This window comes from Heliangelus exortis, chromosome 1 (genome assembly GCF_036169615.1).
Source record: "Heliangelus exortis chromosome 1, bHelExo1.hap1, whole genome shotgun sequence".
NCBI classification, from domain to species: Eukaryota; Metazoa; Chordata; class Aves; order Apodiformes; family Trochilidae; genus Heliangelus; species Heliangelus exortis.
Genome location: NC_092422.1, coordinates 20,845,357 through 20,863,697, shown reverse-complemented (window position 1 = coordinate 20,863,697; position 18,341 = coordinate 20,845,357). Strand labels below are relative to the sequence as shown.

Genomic DNA, 18,341 nt, shown 5'->3' with positions numbered 1-18,341 from the left:
TCAGTGATGATCTGCACTGAATGAAAAATAGTGATGTGAAACCTGCACAGGCTTTCTCTGAGATGGATGGTGGTAACAGTCTCTCTTGCCTCTTCAAACTGTGGCTGGATTTGTTGCAGAAGTTTTCCTTAGCATGTTTTCTTTTAGTCTCATATTTAAATCTTCATTACTACTCTCTGTTACCAGGGCTTGCATTCAAGCTTCAGCAGTCAACTCAGTTATAATGAAAACACAGCAAGCAGTTCCATCTGAACCCAGGCATGGCTCTGCAGAATTACACAGCTTATTCTCTTCTGCTGTCCCCCAGCAGTACTGCTTGGAGAACTTCCTTCATATATCTCTGTTTGTCATGCTCATGCAGGGTACACAAGGCTTCTGCAGTTCTGCATTTTGTATAAAATCAGCTCTCTGCAGAAAACGTGCTTCTCTCTTCCCTTTTTTCTTTTTTCAGCTTAACCATTGTTATCAAGATAAACTTGAAAACATGAATCCAATATAAGTAGACACGGTGGTTCTTACTGTCACTCTATAATCTACAAATGATTTGTAGAGCACTGATTGCTTTATGTTTATTTGTTTGTTTGTTTTGTTTTTAAGCAACAAAGTTGCATGAGACTGCAATCACAACAATGGCTGAATGCAGAGATCTCATCACAGAAGTCATACATAGTTCCTTGACTGGTGTCCAGGAGGCTTTGTTTGAAGATTTCTATTCCTGAAGGTCTTTTTTGCCCTTTGACTGGTGCTGGTGGGATCTCTCAGAAGTCTGAACTTACATGTCTCTTTCTTTCCATGTCCTTACACACAAGCAACATACCACCTTCAAAGATCAGTAATCTGTTTGGTTTTTAAGAAATTTTGATTGAAACACAGAAAATGCTTTGTGAAAGACTGACCTCCACAGTGAATACTTGTGCTCCTTCAGTTCTTCACACACTGAGGATGCCATTGCAAACTGCAAAGCTGCAGTCACTACATGCCTGCAATCTCTGTTGCAACTAGTTGCAACAGCCAGTACAAATACGGGTGGTAGAGAAGAGAGGAAGCTAGTTTGCCATGTATTCTGTTTCTTGGAAATGCTTGGCTTTGAAGGATAACCATCACCTGGCTAACTCTGATCTTAGAAGTTCAGTCACATCTGTTGCTTTTAGTTCTTCTTGCAGGGGGGGAGACAAGGAACAAAGGAAGGCCAAGTCTCTTCCAATGAACCTGTGTGCAGGCCACATGTAACCTGTTGACACCAGAAGATCATAAAATCATATAATATGCTGAGCTGGAAGGGACCCATCAGGACCATCAGGTCCAACTCCTGTCCGTGTCCCAGAATCACACCATGTGCCTGAGAGTGTCATCCAAACTCTTCTTGAACTCAGGCAGTCTTGGTGCTGTGACCACTTCCCTGGGGAGCCCACTCCACTCATCAACTGCCCTCTGGGTGAAAAACCTTTTCCTAATATCTAACCTAAACCTCCCCTGATTCAGCTTTCTACTATTTCCCCAAGTCCTGTCTTTGGTCACAGGAATGAAGAAATTACTGCCAGTACCATCTCTTCCCTTCATGAGGAAGCCACAAACCACAGTGAGGTTACCTCTCAGCCTCCTTTTCTCCAAACTGAACAATCCAAGTGACCTCAATTGCTCCTCAGAAGTCATCCCTTCCAGACCCTTCACCATCCTTGTTACTCCACTCTGGATGCTCTTCAATAACTTGACATCTTTCCTATATTGGGGTGCCCAAACTGCACACAGTACTCAGGGTGAGGCCTTGCCAGTGTAGAGCAGAGTGGGACAGACAATCCCCTCCCTTGCCTGGCTGGTGATGCTGTGCTTGATGCACCCCAGGACACACTTGGCTGTCCTGGCTGCCAGGGCACACTTCTGGCTCATGTTCTGTTTGCCATCAGCCAGGACCCTCAGGTCCCTCTCTGCTGCACTGCTCTCCAGCCACTCATTCCCAGTCAGCACTTGCCACCGGGGTTGCCCTGTCCCATGTGCAGAATTCAGCACTTGCCACCAGGGTTGCCCTGTCCCATGTGCAGAATTCAGCACTTGCCCTTGTTAAACTTCATGCAGTTGGTGACTGACATCTCCCTATTCTGCTGAGGCCTCTCTGCAGGGCCTGCCTGTCCTGGAGGGAGTCAACTGCTCCTCCCAATTTTGTGTCATATACTTACAATACTCACAAGCAACCTGTTGGGCAGAGATAATGAGGTGCTTAGAGCTATACAGCTCAAGTTGCAGCCTTGCCCTTCAGCACTGGTGAGGCCACAACTTTGCTAGAGACAGTGAGCTCTGCAAACCCAAGCCCAGGCTTAAACACAGTTACTGGAGGTAGGAAAACCAGAAACAGAACATTTCTCTAAAGCACAGAGCTAGAGCTCTGCTCTTTGGCATGGGGAAGGCTGTCCTGAAGGGACTGCTGGCTAAAACAAGTTTTGCCCCTCAACCTGAGCTGTACTCAGATGCTTGGGTTCATAAGTGGGATGCTCTTTAGCACAGCTGGACCTAGCAAGAAACTTACTGGGGCTCTGGATAAAAAAAACCCTCTGTGGAACTGAAAGTTTCCACAGGTTTAAAATCCCTTCCTCACCACATCCACAAAAATGTCAGCAGCTGAGTGACCTAAAGAGATCCTCTCATCTAGCAGCCCATGTGGATGTGGTCCTCACATGACTGTTTTTGCTTTACCCTGTGACAAACAAAATACTGCCACAGGATGAATCAGACTTTGGACCAAGATAGAGAAGGACAATAATTTCTACAGTCAGTCTCAGGTCAGAGTCACACATTTTTAATTACTTATTTTTTTTAAATATCTCTGTGCCTCTATGAGCAGGTCTATATGCCAGACCAAACGAGATTGCCATTTGAAGATCACTGAGCTTGTACATTGGGCTAATCTTATGCTAAAAGACACATGACAGGCCAGTGTTGTCCCTGAATTTGGGACTGAATGACATGTCACATGCCGGTGAAACAAATTAAAGCTTTTTTTGAGATCATGCAACTCCTGCTACAGTTAAACTGGTTTCAAGTCAGTTTATGAAGGAACTGAATATTAATTAAGTTATTAAACTGCACTTCTTGTTTTAAGAGAAAAAAAATACATCAGGGAACCTTTTAAGTTTTTCTGTGTTTTTAGCAAACATGTCTTTTGTGCAATATTTGTAGTTGGAAAGCAGTACTTAAGAATGAAAGGAAGTCCTTTGGAATGCCCCAACTGTGTCACCTCTCCTTGTGCCATGCCTGCAAGGGTCCTTGTGCCATGCCTGCAAGGAGACCAGAATCCTTACCTGATGTCTTAAACTGAAAGTGGACCAAAGAGAAAGAAGACAGCATTTGTACTGTGGTGTCTGTCCCAGACCACCCCACCTCAAAAGCAGAGGGAAACCAGCATCTGTCACACAACGAACAGCCACTATCAGTGAGGTGACACAGCTTCTGTGTTTTGTACAAAATGGCATCCTCCACTTTTTCACTCTGACGCCAGGGCGTGCTCCCTCTGTTGTAAACATTGAGGCATGTAGAGGTCCCACCCAAGCGGAACCGTGGATCTGCACCGTTCTTGTCAAGCCCGAGCATCTCCCCAGCAGCTGTGTCAGCAGTGACTTTCCGCACCTTCCCCTGTCACACGGCACCAGTCGGGGGGGATGCCATGTATGACCCGGAGACCCGCTGGTGGGTGACAAAGGTCGCTTTTACACACCCTGACAAGCCAGGAGAGCGTGTGGAAGGGGAGCTGCTATAATAAAACCCCTCTGTATATCTATAATTAATTGTGTCAGTTGAGAGTGGAAAGCACGGGAGCAGAAACAACCCGCAGTGTCCTTCTGGGCCGGGGCATGGCTGACCGGCCCCACGGGGCTGAGTTGGCCACCGGGTTCCCTGCTGTGGTGCCACACCGGGCCGGAGGCACCGCGGGCAGGGGACATCCTCGTTGCGTACTCGGCCAAAAGAAACTCTCCAGCGCAGTAAACACTGAATGACAGCGACGTCTGCTGCTGCTGAAATCACCAAACTTTCGGTTGTCATTTCCAGCAGCATCCCACCGCGCCCCCGGCCATCAGTAGGAGCTGCGGCCCGAGCCCGATCCCCCACGTACGGCCCTGTACCGCCGAGCCCCTCCCCCTTCGCCCCGGAGAGGGCCGCCCATGCTGGGCCCGCAGTGCCAGGCCGCAGCCCGCAGCCCGCAGCCCGCCGAACACCGCCCGCAGGCCGCGCGGGGCGGAGGGTCCCGGAGCCGCCGGCACCGTGGGGTGATGGAGCCGCCCAACTCCGAACTCCCTGTGGCCCGGGCCCGAGGGGCGGTGCCGGGCCGGCGGGGGCGGGCAGGGGACACTCCTCCGCTGAGGGACGCGGCTGTCCGACTCGTCCCGCCTCTCGGTGTCACGCAGCGCCGGCTCTGTGTGACCTCCGCTGGGAGCCGGTGCGGACGGAGGGGAGCGGGTGGCGGGCGGGGGGGACCCTCTGCGGGGCAGGGCCCGGCTGAGGCCGACGGAGATGCCAGCGGGGCGGGTGTGCCCGGGGGGGGCTCTCGGTGCTGGGGTCTCCTGGGCCGGTCGGGGCTGTCAGCAACCGGGGCGGAGCGTGGCAGCGTGTCCGGTGCTTGCGTTTCACGTCGGGAGTAAGTGCGTGTTGTTTTTTAGGTGCAGGACTGAGCCCCAAGCCCAGAAATGAAGAAGGTTTTGTGCGTGGAGCCCGTTATTTTCATCTACACGTTCGCGACCTCCTTGACCAGCCCGCTGGCCCAACAGTTCATCTACAGACGGCTGTGGGAGCAGGAGTACAACTCCAGCTTCATAAGCGACAGCAATGCCTCTCACTGCGAGCTGAATAAAAGTAGCCCATCTTATATCAAGCAGAAGGTAAGAGGGGGGAGAGAAAAAATACAGTTGTAAATAAACTGTAAATCAATTAGCTGGTGTGTAGGTCACCTCCTTGTATATACCCTGATTTAGTCATTTACACACAGAAAAGCAGTAAGCTGCGCTCACTTTGTTGCTACTGTAGATAGCTGTGGTGCTTTAAAAACTAAGCATTGTTTTTAAAATATCAAAGTTTGTTTTTAAGCAGTTAAAACCAGGAAGATGCTGGGAGAAATTAATGTTTTCACAGGAGCTGAAAATAATCTGAGACAATTGGGCCCAAATTGGCATTTGGCTGGCATTGCCACCGTGCCACTGGAGGCTCCTCCTGCCAGTAACCGTGATTATGTATGTGTTCATGAGCCATCAGCTGGCCCTGTGACTTCTAGTGTCAGCCAGTTACATTTTTAGCACTTTTTCATAGTTACCATACTGTATAGCTAGTTTCTGATTGGAATCTCTTCCCATGAACTTCCAGTGCAGTTTTAATGTTACACTTATGTAGAGATAACTTTGGGCTCTCAGGAGAAGAGGTGATGATACTGTTTTCCTTTTCCTCCCCCAGCTGCTGCCCACTGTGTGTTTATCTTGCCAGTCTACAGTTAAGGCCATGGTTTAGATTTGATCAGGACACTGATTCAACAGAAATGTCATAAATTTTTTTTTTCCAGTTTGTTGCTTTTTGATTGTTGTTTTTTTCTGAAGCAGTGCATTGCTCTGACACACTCTGTGGCCGCATGATTGTTGTATCTCTCATGGGGATGGCAAATAAAAAACACATTTCCAGAAGAGGTGCAACAGAGCCATCCTTGGCAACAACAACTGGCAGTTAGGTTGGATTAGATGGAACATGAAACGACTGTAGAGTCAGAAAAGTAGATGACTCAGACTGTAAATTTCACAGAAGACGGAGTTACAGAAACAATCAGTTGCCATTCCCCAATGCTGCTGAAAAGGGCACTTGAAAATTTTTGCTTACGTGCCTTGATTTGAATATCTGTTGTGCATCAGAGATTCTGTTTTAATCACTGCATATGCACAAGACTGAACACCTGAGTTTGTCTGCTTTATTTGTCATAGTTTTTTTTAATGGTACATGTTTCTATTGAAGATAATCAAATAAATAATTTAGGATTTTTATCTTGGAGAAGGTTCTTCCTCAGCTGACAGAAGCCAGTCTTAGTAAAAAGAATGTGAAAGTAAAAAGGTCAATAGAATCGTAGTCCAGCATTCCTTCCAGGTTCACCCATCAACTGAAGGAGGTAGTGTCTGACACCCATTGGAATTAATTTGGTGATAATAAGTACTGTCTGAGTAGTGTTTGTATATTACTCCCCCAAAGTGTTTTCCTTAGTATTGGTTCCTTGTCTGGTGCTGTGTGTGGGCATTTTGTGATACACTGTTGTGTCAACAGAAAGGAAAACAGAAAGGAAAACTGAGTGTGGTGCATACAGTTCTAATTGCAGAGTCCATCAAGAAACCTGCATTTCACAAGCATTTCTGCACTTTGCATTTGCTAGAAATCCCTCACATTCCACCTGATTTTCAAATTGTGATCACCAGTGGTTCACAGTATAAGACTTCATATTTCTTTTTGCAAAATACTGAAGAAGAATGCTTAATTTCAGCTGAAGTTTAGGCAGCATTTCTGATTCATCTGGTGGCAAATCCACATATTACAGGTTTTTTGTCATGAAGAATATGAAATATAATTAATTTGATATTTGAATCCTTCAAGACTGTAGCTGAATAATGATCAATATAACTTGTTTCCCTTTCCTGTGAAATTTCCATTCCCTCTATTTCAATGATTGCCATCAGGGAATGAGTTTTTGAACAGTTACACTGTGTTCTGGATGTCTTGCCTACATTTCTGATACCACATTTGTTGCCACAGTATGAGAATGTAAAATGTTCAAAACGGATTAATTTCAGTGGAACCCTGTCTCTGTACTGAACAATAATCTTGTGTATGGGAAAAAGAGTAGGTCCAATAATGCAGTTCCAAACCCTTTGTTGAGATCATGTGAAGTAGATGTTCTGGATTTAAAGATGCTGTAAATTTTGCTGTTGGGAATGTTTCCAACAGGCCCTGTTTGGCATCAACTTTGAAGAAAACCTCCCTTAAACAGTTAATTTGGTGTAAGTCCTTCTGAGAATTGAGGAGCTTTTTACTAATCTCAACTGTTTCAAAGCAAACTCAAAGGAAACTGAAAACAAAAATCACTTCTGTGACTGAGTCTGCAAAAAAGTAGAATAGAGTTCAAAATGGTTAATCTGCAGCAATTAGTTTATTTCTTAAAATTTGAAGGAAATCATTAATTTCATAATAATATTAAAAATTAGTTCAAAGGTAATTGGAATACAAGCTGAAGCATTCCAGTCACTGGCTTGGATAATATTTTTTTTAGCTCAGAACAAGCTATACTATTAATCATTAAACATTGTCATTCAATTTATTATCCAATCCACGCACTGTCCTTTGCTACTCAGTAATTCTTTTAAACTTTATGAGCCTGTCTGTTTGTCATGTCCTGTTCATATACCATATTTCTCTATTAATTTAATCTCTATATGAGTTAATTGCTTCTTCTTTTTCATTCTTTTAATTTTGAAATCCATGATTTTAAGAGGTATTTCTGTCCACCATTAGCTTCTTTTCAGAGTAGAGTGAATTTGCAAATTTTAAAAAAATCGACCTTTCTCTTCAAAGATATGAAATTCCATTTATTGTAATAGAGTTACATGGTTTTAAAGCAGATGTGGGTTTGACCTGGCCTTTTCTATAGTTCTTTCCATTGACTTTACAAGAACATGAGGTGGGCATTTGAGCACTTTACACTTTAAATTGAGTTTTTCTGTACTTTGTCTTTTAGTCTTCGCATGAGTAGACAAGTAAGTTGTCTTTGACCTGGATGATCAGAATATCATTTTGCTTCTCAGTTTGCTCAGCCTTCATGGTTTTGGCACTTCCAGGATGACTACAGTGCTGGCCAGTGGACAGGACATCATGAATCCTAAGGTAGTCAGACACTGTAAGAAGAGTAAAAGACTCCACAGTGCTGGGGATCTCGAGGGCTTTTCTTGAGGGCCTCAGTGTCAGTTGAATTTTTCTTTTGCAATAGAACCTGGTATCTTGTAAACAAAGTCACTGAACTAAAAACTTTGAGTCTTTGCCTATAAATACAAATATGCGTTTCTAAAGCATTCAGTAGCTTTTAAAATTGCCCCAAGTACATTCCTGGGAATTCTAGGGAAGGTTCATCTTTTGGATCCTTACACCTGAAACGTGGAATACAGATGGCTCGAATAGAGGCTGGGAATGGCTCAGAAAGACTTGCATGGCTGTACCTGCTGCTGATGGAAGAGTGTAACCCCAGCCCCAGGCAGTGTGATACTTCAGAACACATGTAAAAAACTTCCAGGCTGACTACTCTCTGCACCTGGAAGTTTATGATTGAGTCTAGCAACCGCAGCGGTGGCTCAAGGGTTGGACTTGATGATCTCTGAGGTCCCTTCCAACCCAGCCAGTTCTATGATTCTATGATTTTTATCATACAGAATGTAATGGGTTTGTGCAAATGAAGTTATTTCCTTTTCCTGCACTGCTCTTCTGTCTGACCAGGTGGTTGTCTTTGAAAGGGCTGTTGTGGCTGCTGTCTGTCAGGATATATTAAAAGCAAGATCTGAATTAGCTTGCTGAGCAACATTTAGCAGCTGCTTTCCTAACAAGATAGTTGTTTTTTTTTACATTGACTTTTCTGCAGTTCTTTTTTCTATAGCCATTGATGTTTTACCTGTTTGATTTTCAGCTGCATTTTTGTAGTTCTGTTAAAAAGAACTCAGAAATTTTTTTCCCTGTAATGGGTGTTTACAGTTTCTTGTCATAGTGTTCCTTCTGTTCCTTTTGTGCAGACCTGCTGTAGCTTATCTATAGAGAGAACACTGATTTGGAAGGTTTCAGAATTTGGAGCTTTCCAGTATTTTAAAAATCAGTTAATTCACATATTTGTGGGTCAGTATAATTTTTAATCCTGTGTTTTGCATTTGTGGTGGTGTTTTTTGTTATTGTTGCTACCGTTGTACACTGGGATGTCAGAGCAAATCCTGGTCTGTTTACTCACACAATCCGCTGGTCTGTGAATTGTTTCTTTGTAACCTTCTTGGTATGATTATTAGGAAAGAAAAGTGATCTGCTGTGAGTAGGGAGCATGGAGGATGTTCCTCAATCAAAGGCTATTTTACTACAGGTTTATGGGAGATTAAAATAGGCCCAGTGGACTTTTTCCCTACCCTGTACTGAAGGAGGTGCTTACAGTATGAGCACCAGCTCTTGGAAATGTATGTTCAAAAGAATTGTTCTCTCATCTCCATTGAAACCTCTTTGTCAAGAGTACTAATAAGACTGTAATATACAAATTAAGCTCTGGCTTAATATATAACATTTGAGGAATATTTGAGGAACGTATTTGAGGAATATTGGAGGTAAAATCACAAAAGTGGGAGTCTTTCAATATGCAATTCCTTTGTATTAGCAATTTCTGTAATATGAATTCTTATAAACCCACAGTAATGTACTGTATTTTATTATAACATAATATAGTGTTCTATGATCTTATAAAATTATATTGTATATATTGTGTTTATAATAATACAATATCTAATTTATCAGCATGCACTGTGCTATGAATATTTCAGGTGAATAACTATGTAAGTGTAATATTATTATAGATAGTTCTTTATACAATGTATTAAGTATTTACAATTGTTTTTTGTTTTCTCTTTGCAGGAAGTTCAAGAAAAAGCCTCTATTTTTACTATGCAGCTTGACCTAACTGCTGCCATTCCTAGCCTCGTAGTTGCCTTTGTGATTGTAGCTAATGGAGATCACCAGGGACGCAAAAGGTCTTTAGTTCTACCATCAATGGGAGCTTTGATTGCTAATATTTGCCTCACTGTAATATCATTTTTTTCCTTGTCACTCTCTGTCCTGTTTGGGGTTGCATTTATTACTGGACTGTTTGGGAGTATGGCAACTTTCCTCGGAGGAGGCTTTGCTTTCATAGCAGACGTGTGTCAGGATGAGAAGCAGAAGACAACACGAATAGCTGTGGTGGATCTGATTTTTGGAGTTGTGTCTGGATTGGCAGGACTGTCATCTGGCTACTTTCTAAGAGGAATAGGCTTTACGTGGACATTTGTGACAGCATCAGTGCTTCATGTCATTAATATTATCTATATTACATTTCTTCTGCAAGAGACAGTCGGCGTTTCTGAATTCCAGCACCAGGAACCACTATCTTGTAAAGAACTTCTGAGAGAGACATTTTCTGGAGTGTACATGCTTTTTAAAACCGCTCCTTATAAAAAGAGAATTTTAATCTTTGTGTTACTTTTTACATTTATGACTTATTTTTTTAGTGTAGTTGGTGGGAGTTCTCTTTTTACTCTGTATGAACTGGATGAGCCACTCTGCTGGAATGAAGTATACATTGGATATGGAGCAGCTGCTTTCACTTCTGTCTCTCTGACCAGTTTTTTAGGAGTTTACTTATTTTCTAAATGTCTCAAAGATATTTATATTGTCTTCATTGGGATATTTTCTTACATTGGAGGGATGGTCATGGCTGCCTTTGCCAAAACTACTCTGCTCATGTTTCTAGGTGAGTTTGGTTCAGTTGTTCCATGGTCAACAGTATATATAAAAACTCTGCTGTGGTACCTGTAGTGGGTATGGTTGGCAGATACTGAACGTACCATAGGTCATAGAGCAGAAAAATACAATGTTGGGTCAGACTGATTTAGGATTTAATTAAAAGATTAATTAAAATTAATTTATTAATTAAAAGATTTAATTAAAAGTCTGTGGCAAGAGAACAGAATTACTTGCTTATTATTTGATTTAATGCCATAAAGATATATTGTATTTATTAATTTCTTCGCTTGGATAAATGTGTCTCAGTGTACTTCTAGTTTGTCTTTTTTCTTTGCCTTTTTACTATATGGGGAATTGATCATTCCAAAGTATATGGTTAATTAATTTGCAATGTATTTGTAAAATCCTGGTAAGATTATTGCACCAGTGCCTCATGACTGATTTGTTGCATTCCAGTGAGAGTGCCATCTTTGTTCTGCTTTATGCCTGTTCCTGTTCTCCGATCCATGCTGTCAAAAGTGGTTCTCCCTGGTGAACAGGGTGAGTAGTAATTATATTTAAACAATACAATAATATGATATTTCAGAACAGAAATGCACTGATTACCTTTAAACAATCAGATGTATTGGCATTTTAAGACTACTTTTCTTTAAAGTTCTTTTAAGTAATATGACCCCATTTTCTTACATTATTGGCTTTTGATTCTAAATCTAATATAAGCAACATTGTGTTTAGAAACTGCTACAAATTTCAACCTTGAAAGTAGCTACTGCTCTAAAAAGAATTACTATGGTAAAATTGAGGCAGAGGAATGCTCAATATTTACACAGATGTGATTTCACAAGTGCTTCTACATTCAGAGGGTTTTTGACATACAGAGAAAGATGTATATCTGTTACTTAGTCAGTGTCATACTTACTAATTTAGAAAGTAAGCAGTAGGTGGTCAACCTTCAAAGCACTTGAAAACTACTAGAGTTGGATCCTAAGCTATGTGCCCAGCTTCATGGGTGCCTGTGGCAACTTAAATCCATCCCCCTAAAATGGAACATACTACTTCCCAATGTGCTTTCCATATGGAACACAGGAAAAAAAAAACATGTCAGGCCTCAAAACATGGCTGTAGTATCCCATATTTTGCTGTAACCAGATTTTGGGGAGTACATCCTTTCTAGAAGCATTCATCTGAGCTGTTTGGTTTCATTTTTAAAAAAAATGTATCATTATACACTAAAACAAAGATCTCTTTATACTGAACTATGATAACAAACACCTCTTGTTTTTGTAGTTTCTTGGCATTCTTCAGGGCTTTGGGTATTTGAGTAGTTTGATGCAGGAATCAGATTGCCTCTTGTCATGCTTTTATGCTTGCCCATTGTGATTTTGTTTATAGTCTCATGAGTGGGAGTTCACTTGAAAAATCATGCTCTGACACTAGGGGATAGACAGCCACTCCAAAGGGTAGTTCAGTGCAAAAAAAGTTGCTTCTTGCCTTTCAAAAATGAGATGGCTATGTGCTGAACAAGCAGTTTGTGTGGGATCAGGGCCTTTTCTGCACAGAAGGGTGAAGCAAAAGAGAAAGAAAAATATAAAGGAAGAGTGGCAATTGAGAGCATTGGAAAGGGTAAAGGATGCAGATGTGCAGAACTTGGCTGGTGAGGATGAATGACTTGAACTTCATGTAATAAGCAGGTTCAAAAAGTAAGTATGATGACAGAATAGCAGCACAGAAAAATAGTCTCCATGAACTAAGAATTTTTTGAGCTATATAATTTAAAAAACCAATTCTTTACTAGGAGTTCCCATGGAAGATGCTTTGGTAGTAGAGATATGATACTCAGGTGCTTATTACTTGCATGTGCTAAAATATTATAGTTAGGTCTTTCAAAACAGGTTTTAAAGCTTTAATACTTTGAGATGGTTTTGGTTTTATTTTGAATTTTTTTTTTGTAATCCATCTATTTGTTTCTGGCAGGTGCTGTGTTTGCTTGTATTGCCTGTTTAGAAGTTGTGACCGGCACTGTTTCACTTTCAGTTTTTAACATTCTCTATGCAGCCACCGTTGCATGGTTTTCAGGCTTTAGCTTCCTCTTGTCAGCAGGCCTTTGTCTAGTTCCACTGGCTGTCCTGTGGTAAGTACAGATAAAAAGGGTGCTTCTGACTGTTTTGGCTGGGAATTTCTCTTCTGACAAGAGTTGAAGCAGAATCATTTAGTGTGGTAGCTCTGAAACTTCAGTACTTTCAAGTGTGATGGGATTACTTTGTGTGTAGCCTTCCACCCAATTCAGGTACTGATATATAGCAAGCTTAGAGTAAGTGTGGGGGGTTTCTAGGAGTGGGGCAGAGCTGAAACAAGTGGACATGGCAGTGTCTTCCCCAGGGTGATCAGTCAGGAGAGAGGGACCCCAGGCTTATAAGGGGCTGCTTTCTCTCAGAGGCTTGTGACCAGTCTCTGAGTGGCTCTGCAGCTGCCAGTAGCTGTCTTTTCCTGTTTTTTCTCTGAACACCTACTCCCCTACACCTTCTTGGAGTTTCTCCATACTCATCCTTGATCCAGCTATCTCCTTTCAGCTCTGTGCTGTGAACTTGTCACCTAATTCCATGAAGCTGAAATCCACCCCAAGTGTACCACTAGTGGGATGCTCCATACCCTTGACTACATGTGCATGCCTTCACTTGGTTTGACTTACCTCAGTTACCTTTTATCTCTACATTAGCTACATTCTAAGTTTTAAATAGGCAGTTATAATACTGTAGTTTTATAACATTTCACATCCCTTCAAATCTGTGCCTGCCTGACTACAGAGTTCTATGCAGTCTTGTTCTGAGAAGCTACCCTAGTGGTAACTGAAGACTAAGGTAGTGATGGGAGGGAATTGAAGCTAAGGGGTCCTTTACTGAGTGTGGAGAATGCTTTTCAGTAAAGTAATTTAAAAGTGAGGAATTACCTTAACAAAGGCACAGTAAATACTTGTGATTTATTAAATAGTAGTTTTAATTTAGTTCAGTGCTGTTTGGTAAACTTTCTGTTAAAAAAAATTCTATCCTGTGCAAAAGACAACAGCTGCTTACCATCATTATGTCCATCCTGCAATCAGAACTGTTGTCCACCATAACCATAAATTTTTGAAAGTTATTTTTCTTTTCTTTGTCTTTAGTGTCTCAGATATGCCACCTTTTGAATAACCTTTCTCTTAAAACCATTCCTTTGAGGGTGTCATGCAGTGTTATTATTTGAGAGCAGAATGGATAATTGTTGCAGTCCATGATGAATCAGGCATAGTAGCTTAGTGCTTATCATAGAATCATAATTGTAGAAGCATAAAATGGCCTCGGTTGGAAGGGACCTTTAAGACCATCTGTTCTCCTGTGCCCTGGGCAAGGACACCTATTAGATCAGGTTGCTCCAAGCCCCATCCAGCCTGAACTCTTCCAGGGATGGGGCATCCACAGGTTCTCCAGTAACCTGTGCCAATCTCACCACTCTCACAGGAAAGAATTTCTTCCAAATATGCAATTTAAATATTCCCCTCTTTCAATTTAAACCCATTCCCCTCATCCTATCCCTCCATGCCCTTATAAAAGTCCCTCTCCAGCTTTTCTTTGGGCCCCTTCAGGTACTGAAAGGCTGTTTTAAGTTCTCCTCGTAGCCTTCTTTTTTCCAGGCTAAACAACCCTGACTTTCTCAGTCTGTGTTCACAGGAGAAGTGCTCCAGATCATCTTTGTGGCCTTATCAAAGGCAGCAGATGTGTAACTTGTGCAATAACTGCAAGTACCATCATTGCTTTTGTTTGCTCAGAACAACTCAGAAATACTGAGGGTGTTTGTTGATGCTGAATCAACATGCTGTACTTAATTATGTCAGCTAAAGTTATCTCTCTTATCTGTGTCTTGCAGCTGGCTTCTGTGCACAAGCTGGAATGGGGAGGACTTGGCTCTGCTTGTACCTGAAGAAGTATCCAGCATAGAGAGTGTTGATAGTTGAACAAAGGATTCATCTACCTGTGTTCTCTAATCTGACATGCAGTGGCAGAGACCATTCTGTCATGCAGAGACCATAGAAATAACACAACAGTTGCAGATGGCATCTCAAAGTGGCCCTACAGCAATAAGCACTAATTTGTTAGCACTCTTTATCCAGTCTCTTTTTAGCACTTGAATAATGCTAACTCGTACACTTAACTATGCAAATAGGCTGGCAGTGGAGACTTTAGTGCTGCTTTCAGCATGAAGAAAAAAAATAAGGTAGGATGATATTCTTTCCACTTACCCTTTCTTAAGCCTGAGAATGTCAGCTGTGGATTGTGATACATCTTGTGTATGTGATAGATCTTGTATCATTCTCAGTGAGGTGACAGAGATAAGCTTATCAACTCAGAGGGTGCTGGCAATTCTGCTGGAGCCAGTGGAGCTCATGCCAGCTGAGGATGCAGTCTGCTGTGTACATCTTAAAAGGCCTGTCCTAATGATTAAGACCTCAAACCTGCCTAAATCACTAAATTAAAAGGTACTTTTTTTCAGAAGGCAACTGAACAGGAGGCAGTACTTGCACCTGCTGTAAGCAGATTTACTGCTCTTCTGTTAGCAGAGTGTTTGTGCAAGTATAATTCATGATGTGTGAACCTTGCCTGTGACTTAATTCTTAAAATGGATTTTCCCACAGAACCATCATACTTGGAAAATTTCCAGCTTGCAGACTGTGAAGTTAGGCCTATGCCTACATTTTGCAGAGGCCTTATTGGATATTTATCATTTTCCATATATTAGCGACTGCATACAGACACCTCTATTTTTGTCCTATAGTTATTGCTTGTTTTCCAGTTAATTTGGCTGAACTTAGGTTAAATGTTTCTTCTAGAAAAATGCTGTTATAGCATTTCTTTTCAGTAGTTTTTGACCATTTTTTTAGCAACCCTGAAATGAGGTGGCCGGATCTGGATCATGTACCTACTCATCTTGCAGTGAAAACACCCTGATTTGTGATAACTTGAACAGCATTTCTCAGCTTCAAAGCACTTTACAAATGCTATTAAGAACCTCCTTCCATAACAGATTTTGTCCTCCCCACTGCAGACAGAGAGAAAAGTCAAGAGGACAAGTGAGTTGCCCAGGGCCACAGTGCAAACTGGTGAAACTACCAAACCTAGAAATAAGTTTCTGCACTGACTCTTCACCTTCTTGCTTGAGATCTTTAAGTAGAAATTATCCAGAGTATTAGCTTCTGGAATGTGCAGAAGTGTAAATATAACACCATGTTAAGGATCACTCCCATCTTTTTTTTTCAGAGTTGGATAACTAATTCTCATCCCTGAAAGTGCCAGTAGGTTGCATGTGACTGTCTTCCCCCACAACAGATTAGGTACAGAAATCAAAATCACATTAAATGGTTGACATCCACAGACAGAAAACTGTGGTGTGGAAACTGACTTCACATGCACACAGCATGGGATAAGAATTACACAGCATGTGCTGTGGAATCCGTGATCTGCTTACAGTCATTAATATCCATCATGTGAACAGAGTACTCCTCAGTTACTCAGTAGTTCTCTGCTGAAAAAATTAGTATCATATCACTGTACTATTGTAGATTCTTTCTGTTTGAACAACAGCATTGTTTCCAAGCTATGTTATCAGGATCACTGAGAAGTTTGGAATAGGGTTAAAACAGGGTAAAGGAGAGTTTACACTATCCAGGAGACCACCACTGGTGAAAAGAGTGCAGTTGATCCAGGACAGGGGAATGAATATTTGCACAGTTAATAGCTCTAGCCAGTTCTTACACATCTGTCCTGAACTACCAAAGCTGATGTTGGCAATTAAAGATGATTAGCTTTTCTTAGCTAGTTTAGAGGCCAGTAAATAAAACTGCTTAACTCTCCTTCTTTGAGGTGCCCAAGTTGCTGCCAGCTTGCTGGAGAAGCAAGCTGAGTTTTACAGCAGCCAGCGGGTCCAAAATATTAATAATGAGTACTTTTAGATTAAGAAAACAATGATGTAAAGGATTTCAGCACAAAGATTACATTGTCTTCTTTGTGTCTTCATTATGCAGTTATGTAAGGCTTTATGAAATTCAGCATTTCACACAAAACTGCCTGGAAAAAAATAAGCAAACTAAGAAGGGGTGTGTGCCTTCACTTCCTCTCCAACACACACATCTGCTTGCACTCAGAGGTAGCAACAAAACAATCCTGTTCCACAGGGCGCTGGATCACTCCAGATGATAACAAGCACTTCCACTTTAGGAGTAGATTTGTTGTGCTTTGATTTTGCTGTACAAACCACGTGCTGTTTGTGAAGTATTTCTGGTAGGTGCAGCATTTAGAACTGACTGGAAATTTAAGTCAAATCACATGAAGGGTATGAACTGTGTTCTTAAGTGCCTAGCATGGTGCAGGCTGAGGAAAACAGGTACTAATGCACTTCAGATTAAATCTAAATCTTGCACAATGAAAAATGTTCTATTTGTATGTAAATGCAAACTATTTTGACATAAATTAATAATGAAGTTTATTGTTTTAAATTCTATGTTGTATTTGAAGTTCTTGCTTTGTTCTTTGACAAATAGTCAATGGGATGAATGGTGAAGAAATATTTATACAAACAGAAGCAGCAGCACTATGGTATCTATTTATTTCTGGTCATAACAGCAGTGCAAGAAAACATTTTTGCCTCCTTTTTTTTGCATGGGGAGGAGATGCTGCCCATAACATCAGCACCAAGAAGAGGCAGGGAACTGCAGAGCAAGGGCAGTGCTGGGGGATGTATTACCATGTAGGGGTGTGTGTGTGGAACCTCTCAGACCTGTGGATCTGCAGGTGCCTTCCTCCAAGGCCGGGTCCATTCCAGCTCCCCTTGCCGGTACAGCTCGCATGCAGTGCCCCTGCAGGCTGCTGCCTGCCTTGCCGAATGAGGTTGTACAAGCAGGGAAAAGGAAGCCCAGGCCCAGGCCCTGGCTTAACACACTGCAACACTGCCAAGCATATCGTCTTAACTCAGAAAGCTCTTTGCCTCAGTCTCGTTTGACTCCCATTGCTTTATTGGCAGCATAAATTCTTGCACAGTCTTCTTACATGAACCATTTCTTTCCAGCTTGGCTAACCCCTAAAGTTAGCTTCCTTACAGAAATAACGAGCAATGCAACTTCCTTGCTCTATCTATGGCTTTACCTCACCCAAGATGACACTCAAGTACACTACTCACTCATCAAAACTACCTAGAAATTACATGTAGTCTCCTAATCTGTGTCTGCTCTTTGCTGCACTAATGAAAATCTCTACTAAATGACTTGTTTTATCGTGTTTTGCTTAGATACAATAGCATCCATCCTTCAGCCAAAACAGGGAAGGCCAACTAGGTAGGTGCCCTGCAGCTGGGAGCTGTTATGTACCCATAACTGCATACAAATATGGCACAGCTCCTTGTGTTCTGGAACAGCACTGCGAGGATGGCAGACCTGAAAATCCTAAAAATCTATGCCTGTAACTTTATTTGTCCCAGACCTGATGAGGTAAACCCTCAGCCTTTCTGGCCTGAGCCTAGAGAGATTTTTTGAACCACAGACTTTTTTTTTTTTGCCTTGTAATATGCCACATCATATTAGATGCCTTGCAGGATTTATATGTGACATGAACATGTACAACATCAGGAAACAGTTGCTACAACCTGAATTTAGTAAAACACCTCCAAACACATAAACACAAATCTTTTCAGTGGTCTGTTCCTTTAAAAGGTACATTTAAGTACAGGCTTCTCATTCCCTCTCAATAAAGACAATTTCAGTAAGCTCACATAACAGTATTTCTCTATCTGTCACCCAGTAC

The 18,341-nt window shown here is 41.8% G+C and overlaps 1 protein-coding gene across 1 annotated transcript; it reads left to right on the top strand.

Moving 5' to 3' along the window:
- The first annotated feature begins 4,339 nt into the window (after positions 1–4,339).
- On the top strand, positions 4,340–17,046 carry SLC46A3 (solute carrier family 46 member 3). The gene is made up of 6 exons (XM_071736525.1): positions 4,340–4,426; positions 4,647–4,865; positions 9,655–10,528; positions 10,978–11,061; positions 12,496–12,652; positions 14,419–17,046. Exons 2-6 carry the CDS (start codon positions 4,674–4,676, stop codon positions 14,504–14,506), a joined length of 1,395 nt encoding a protein of 464 aa, XP_071592626.1. The 5' UTR covers positions 4,340–4,426; positions 4,647–4,673; the 3' UTR covers positions 14,507–17,046.
- Positions 17,047–18,341: the final 1,295 nt, after the last annotated feature.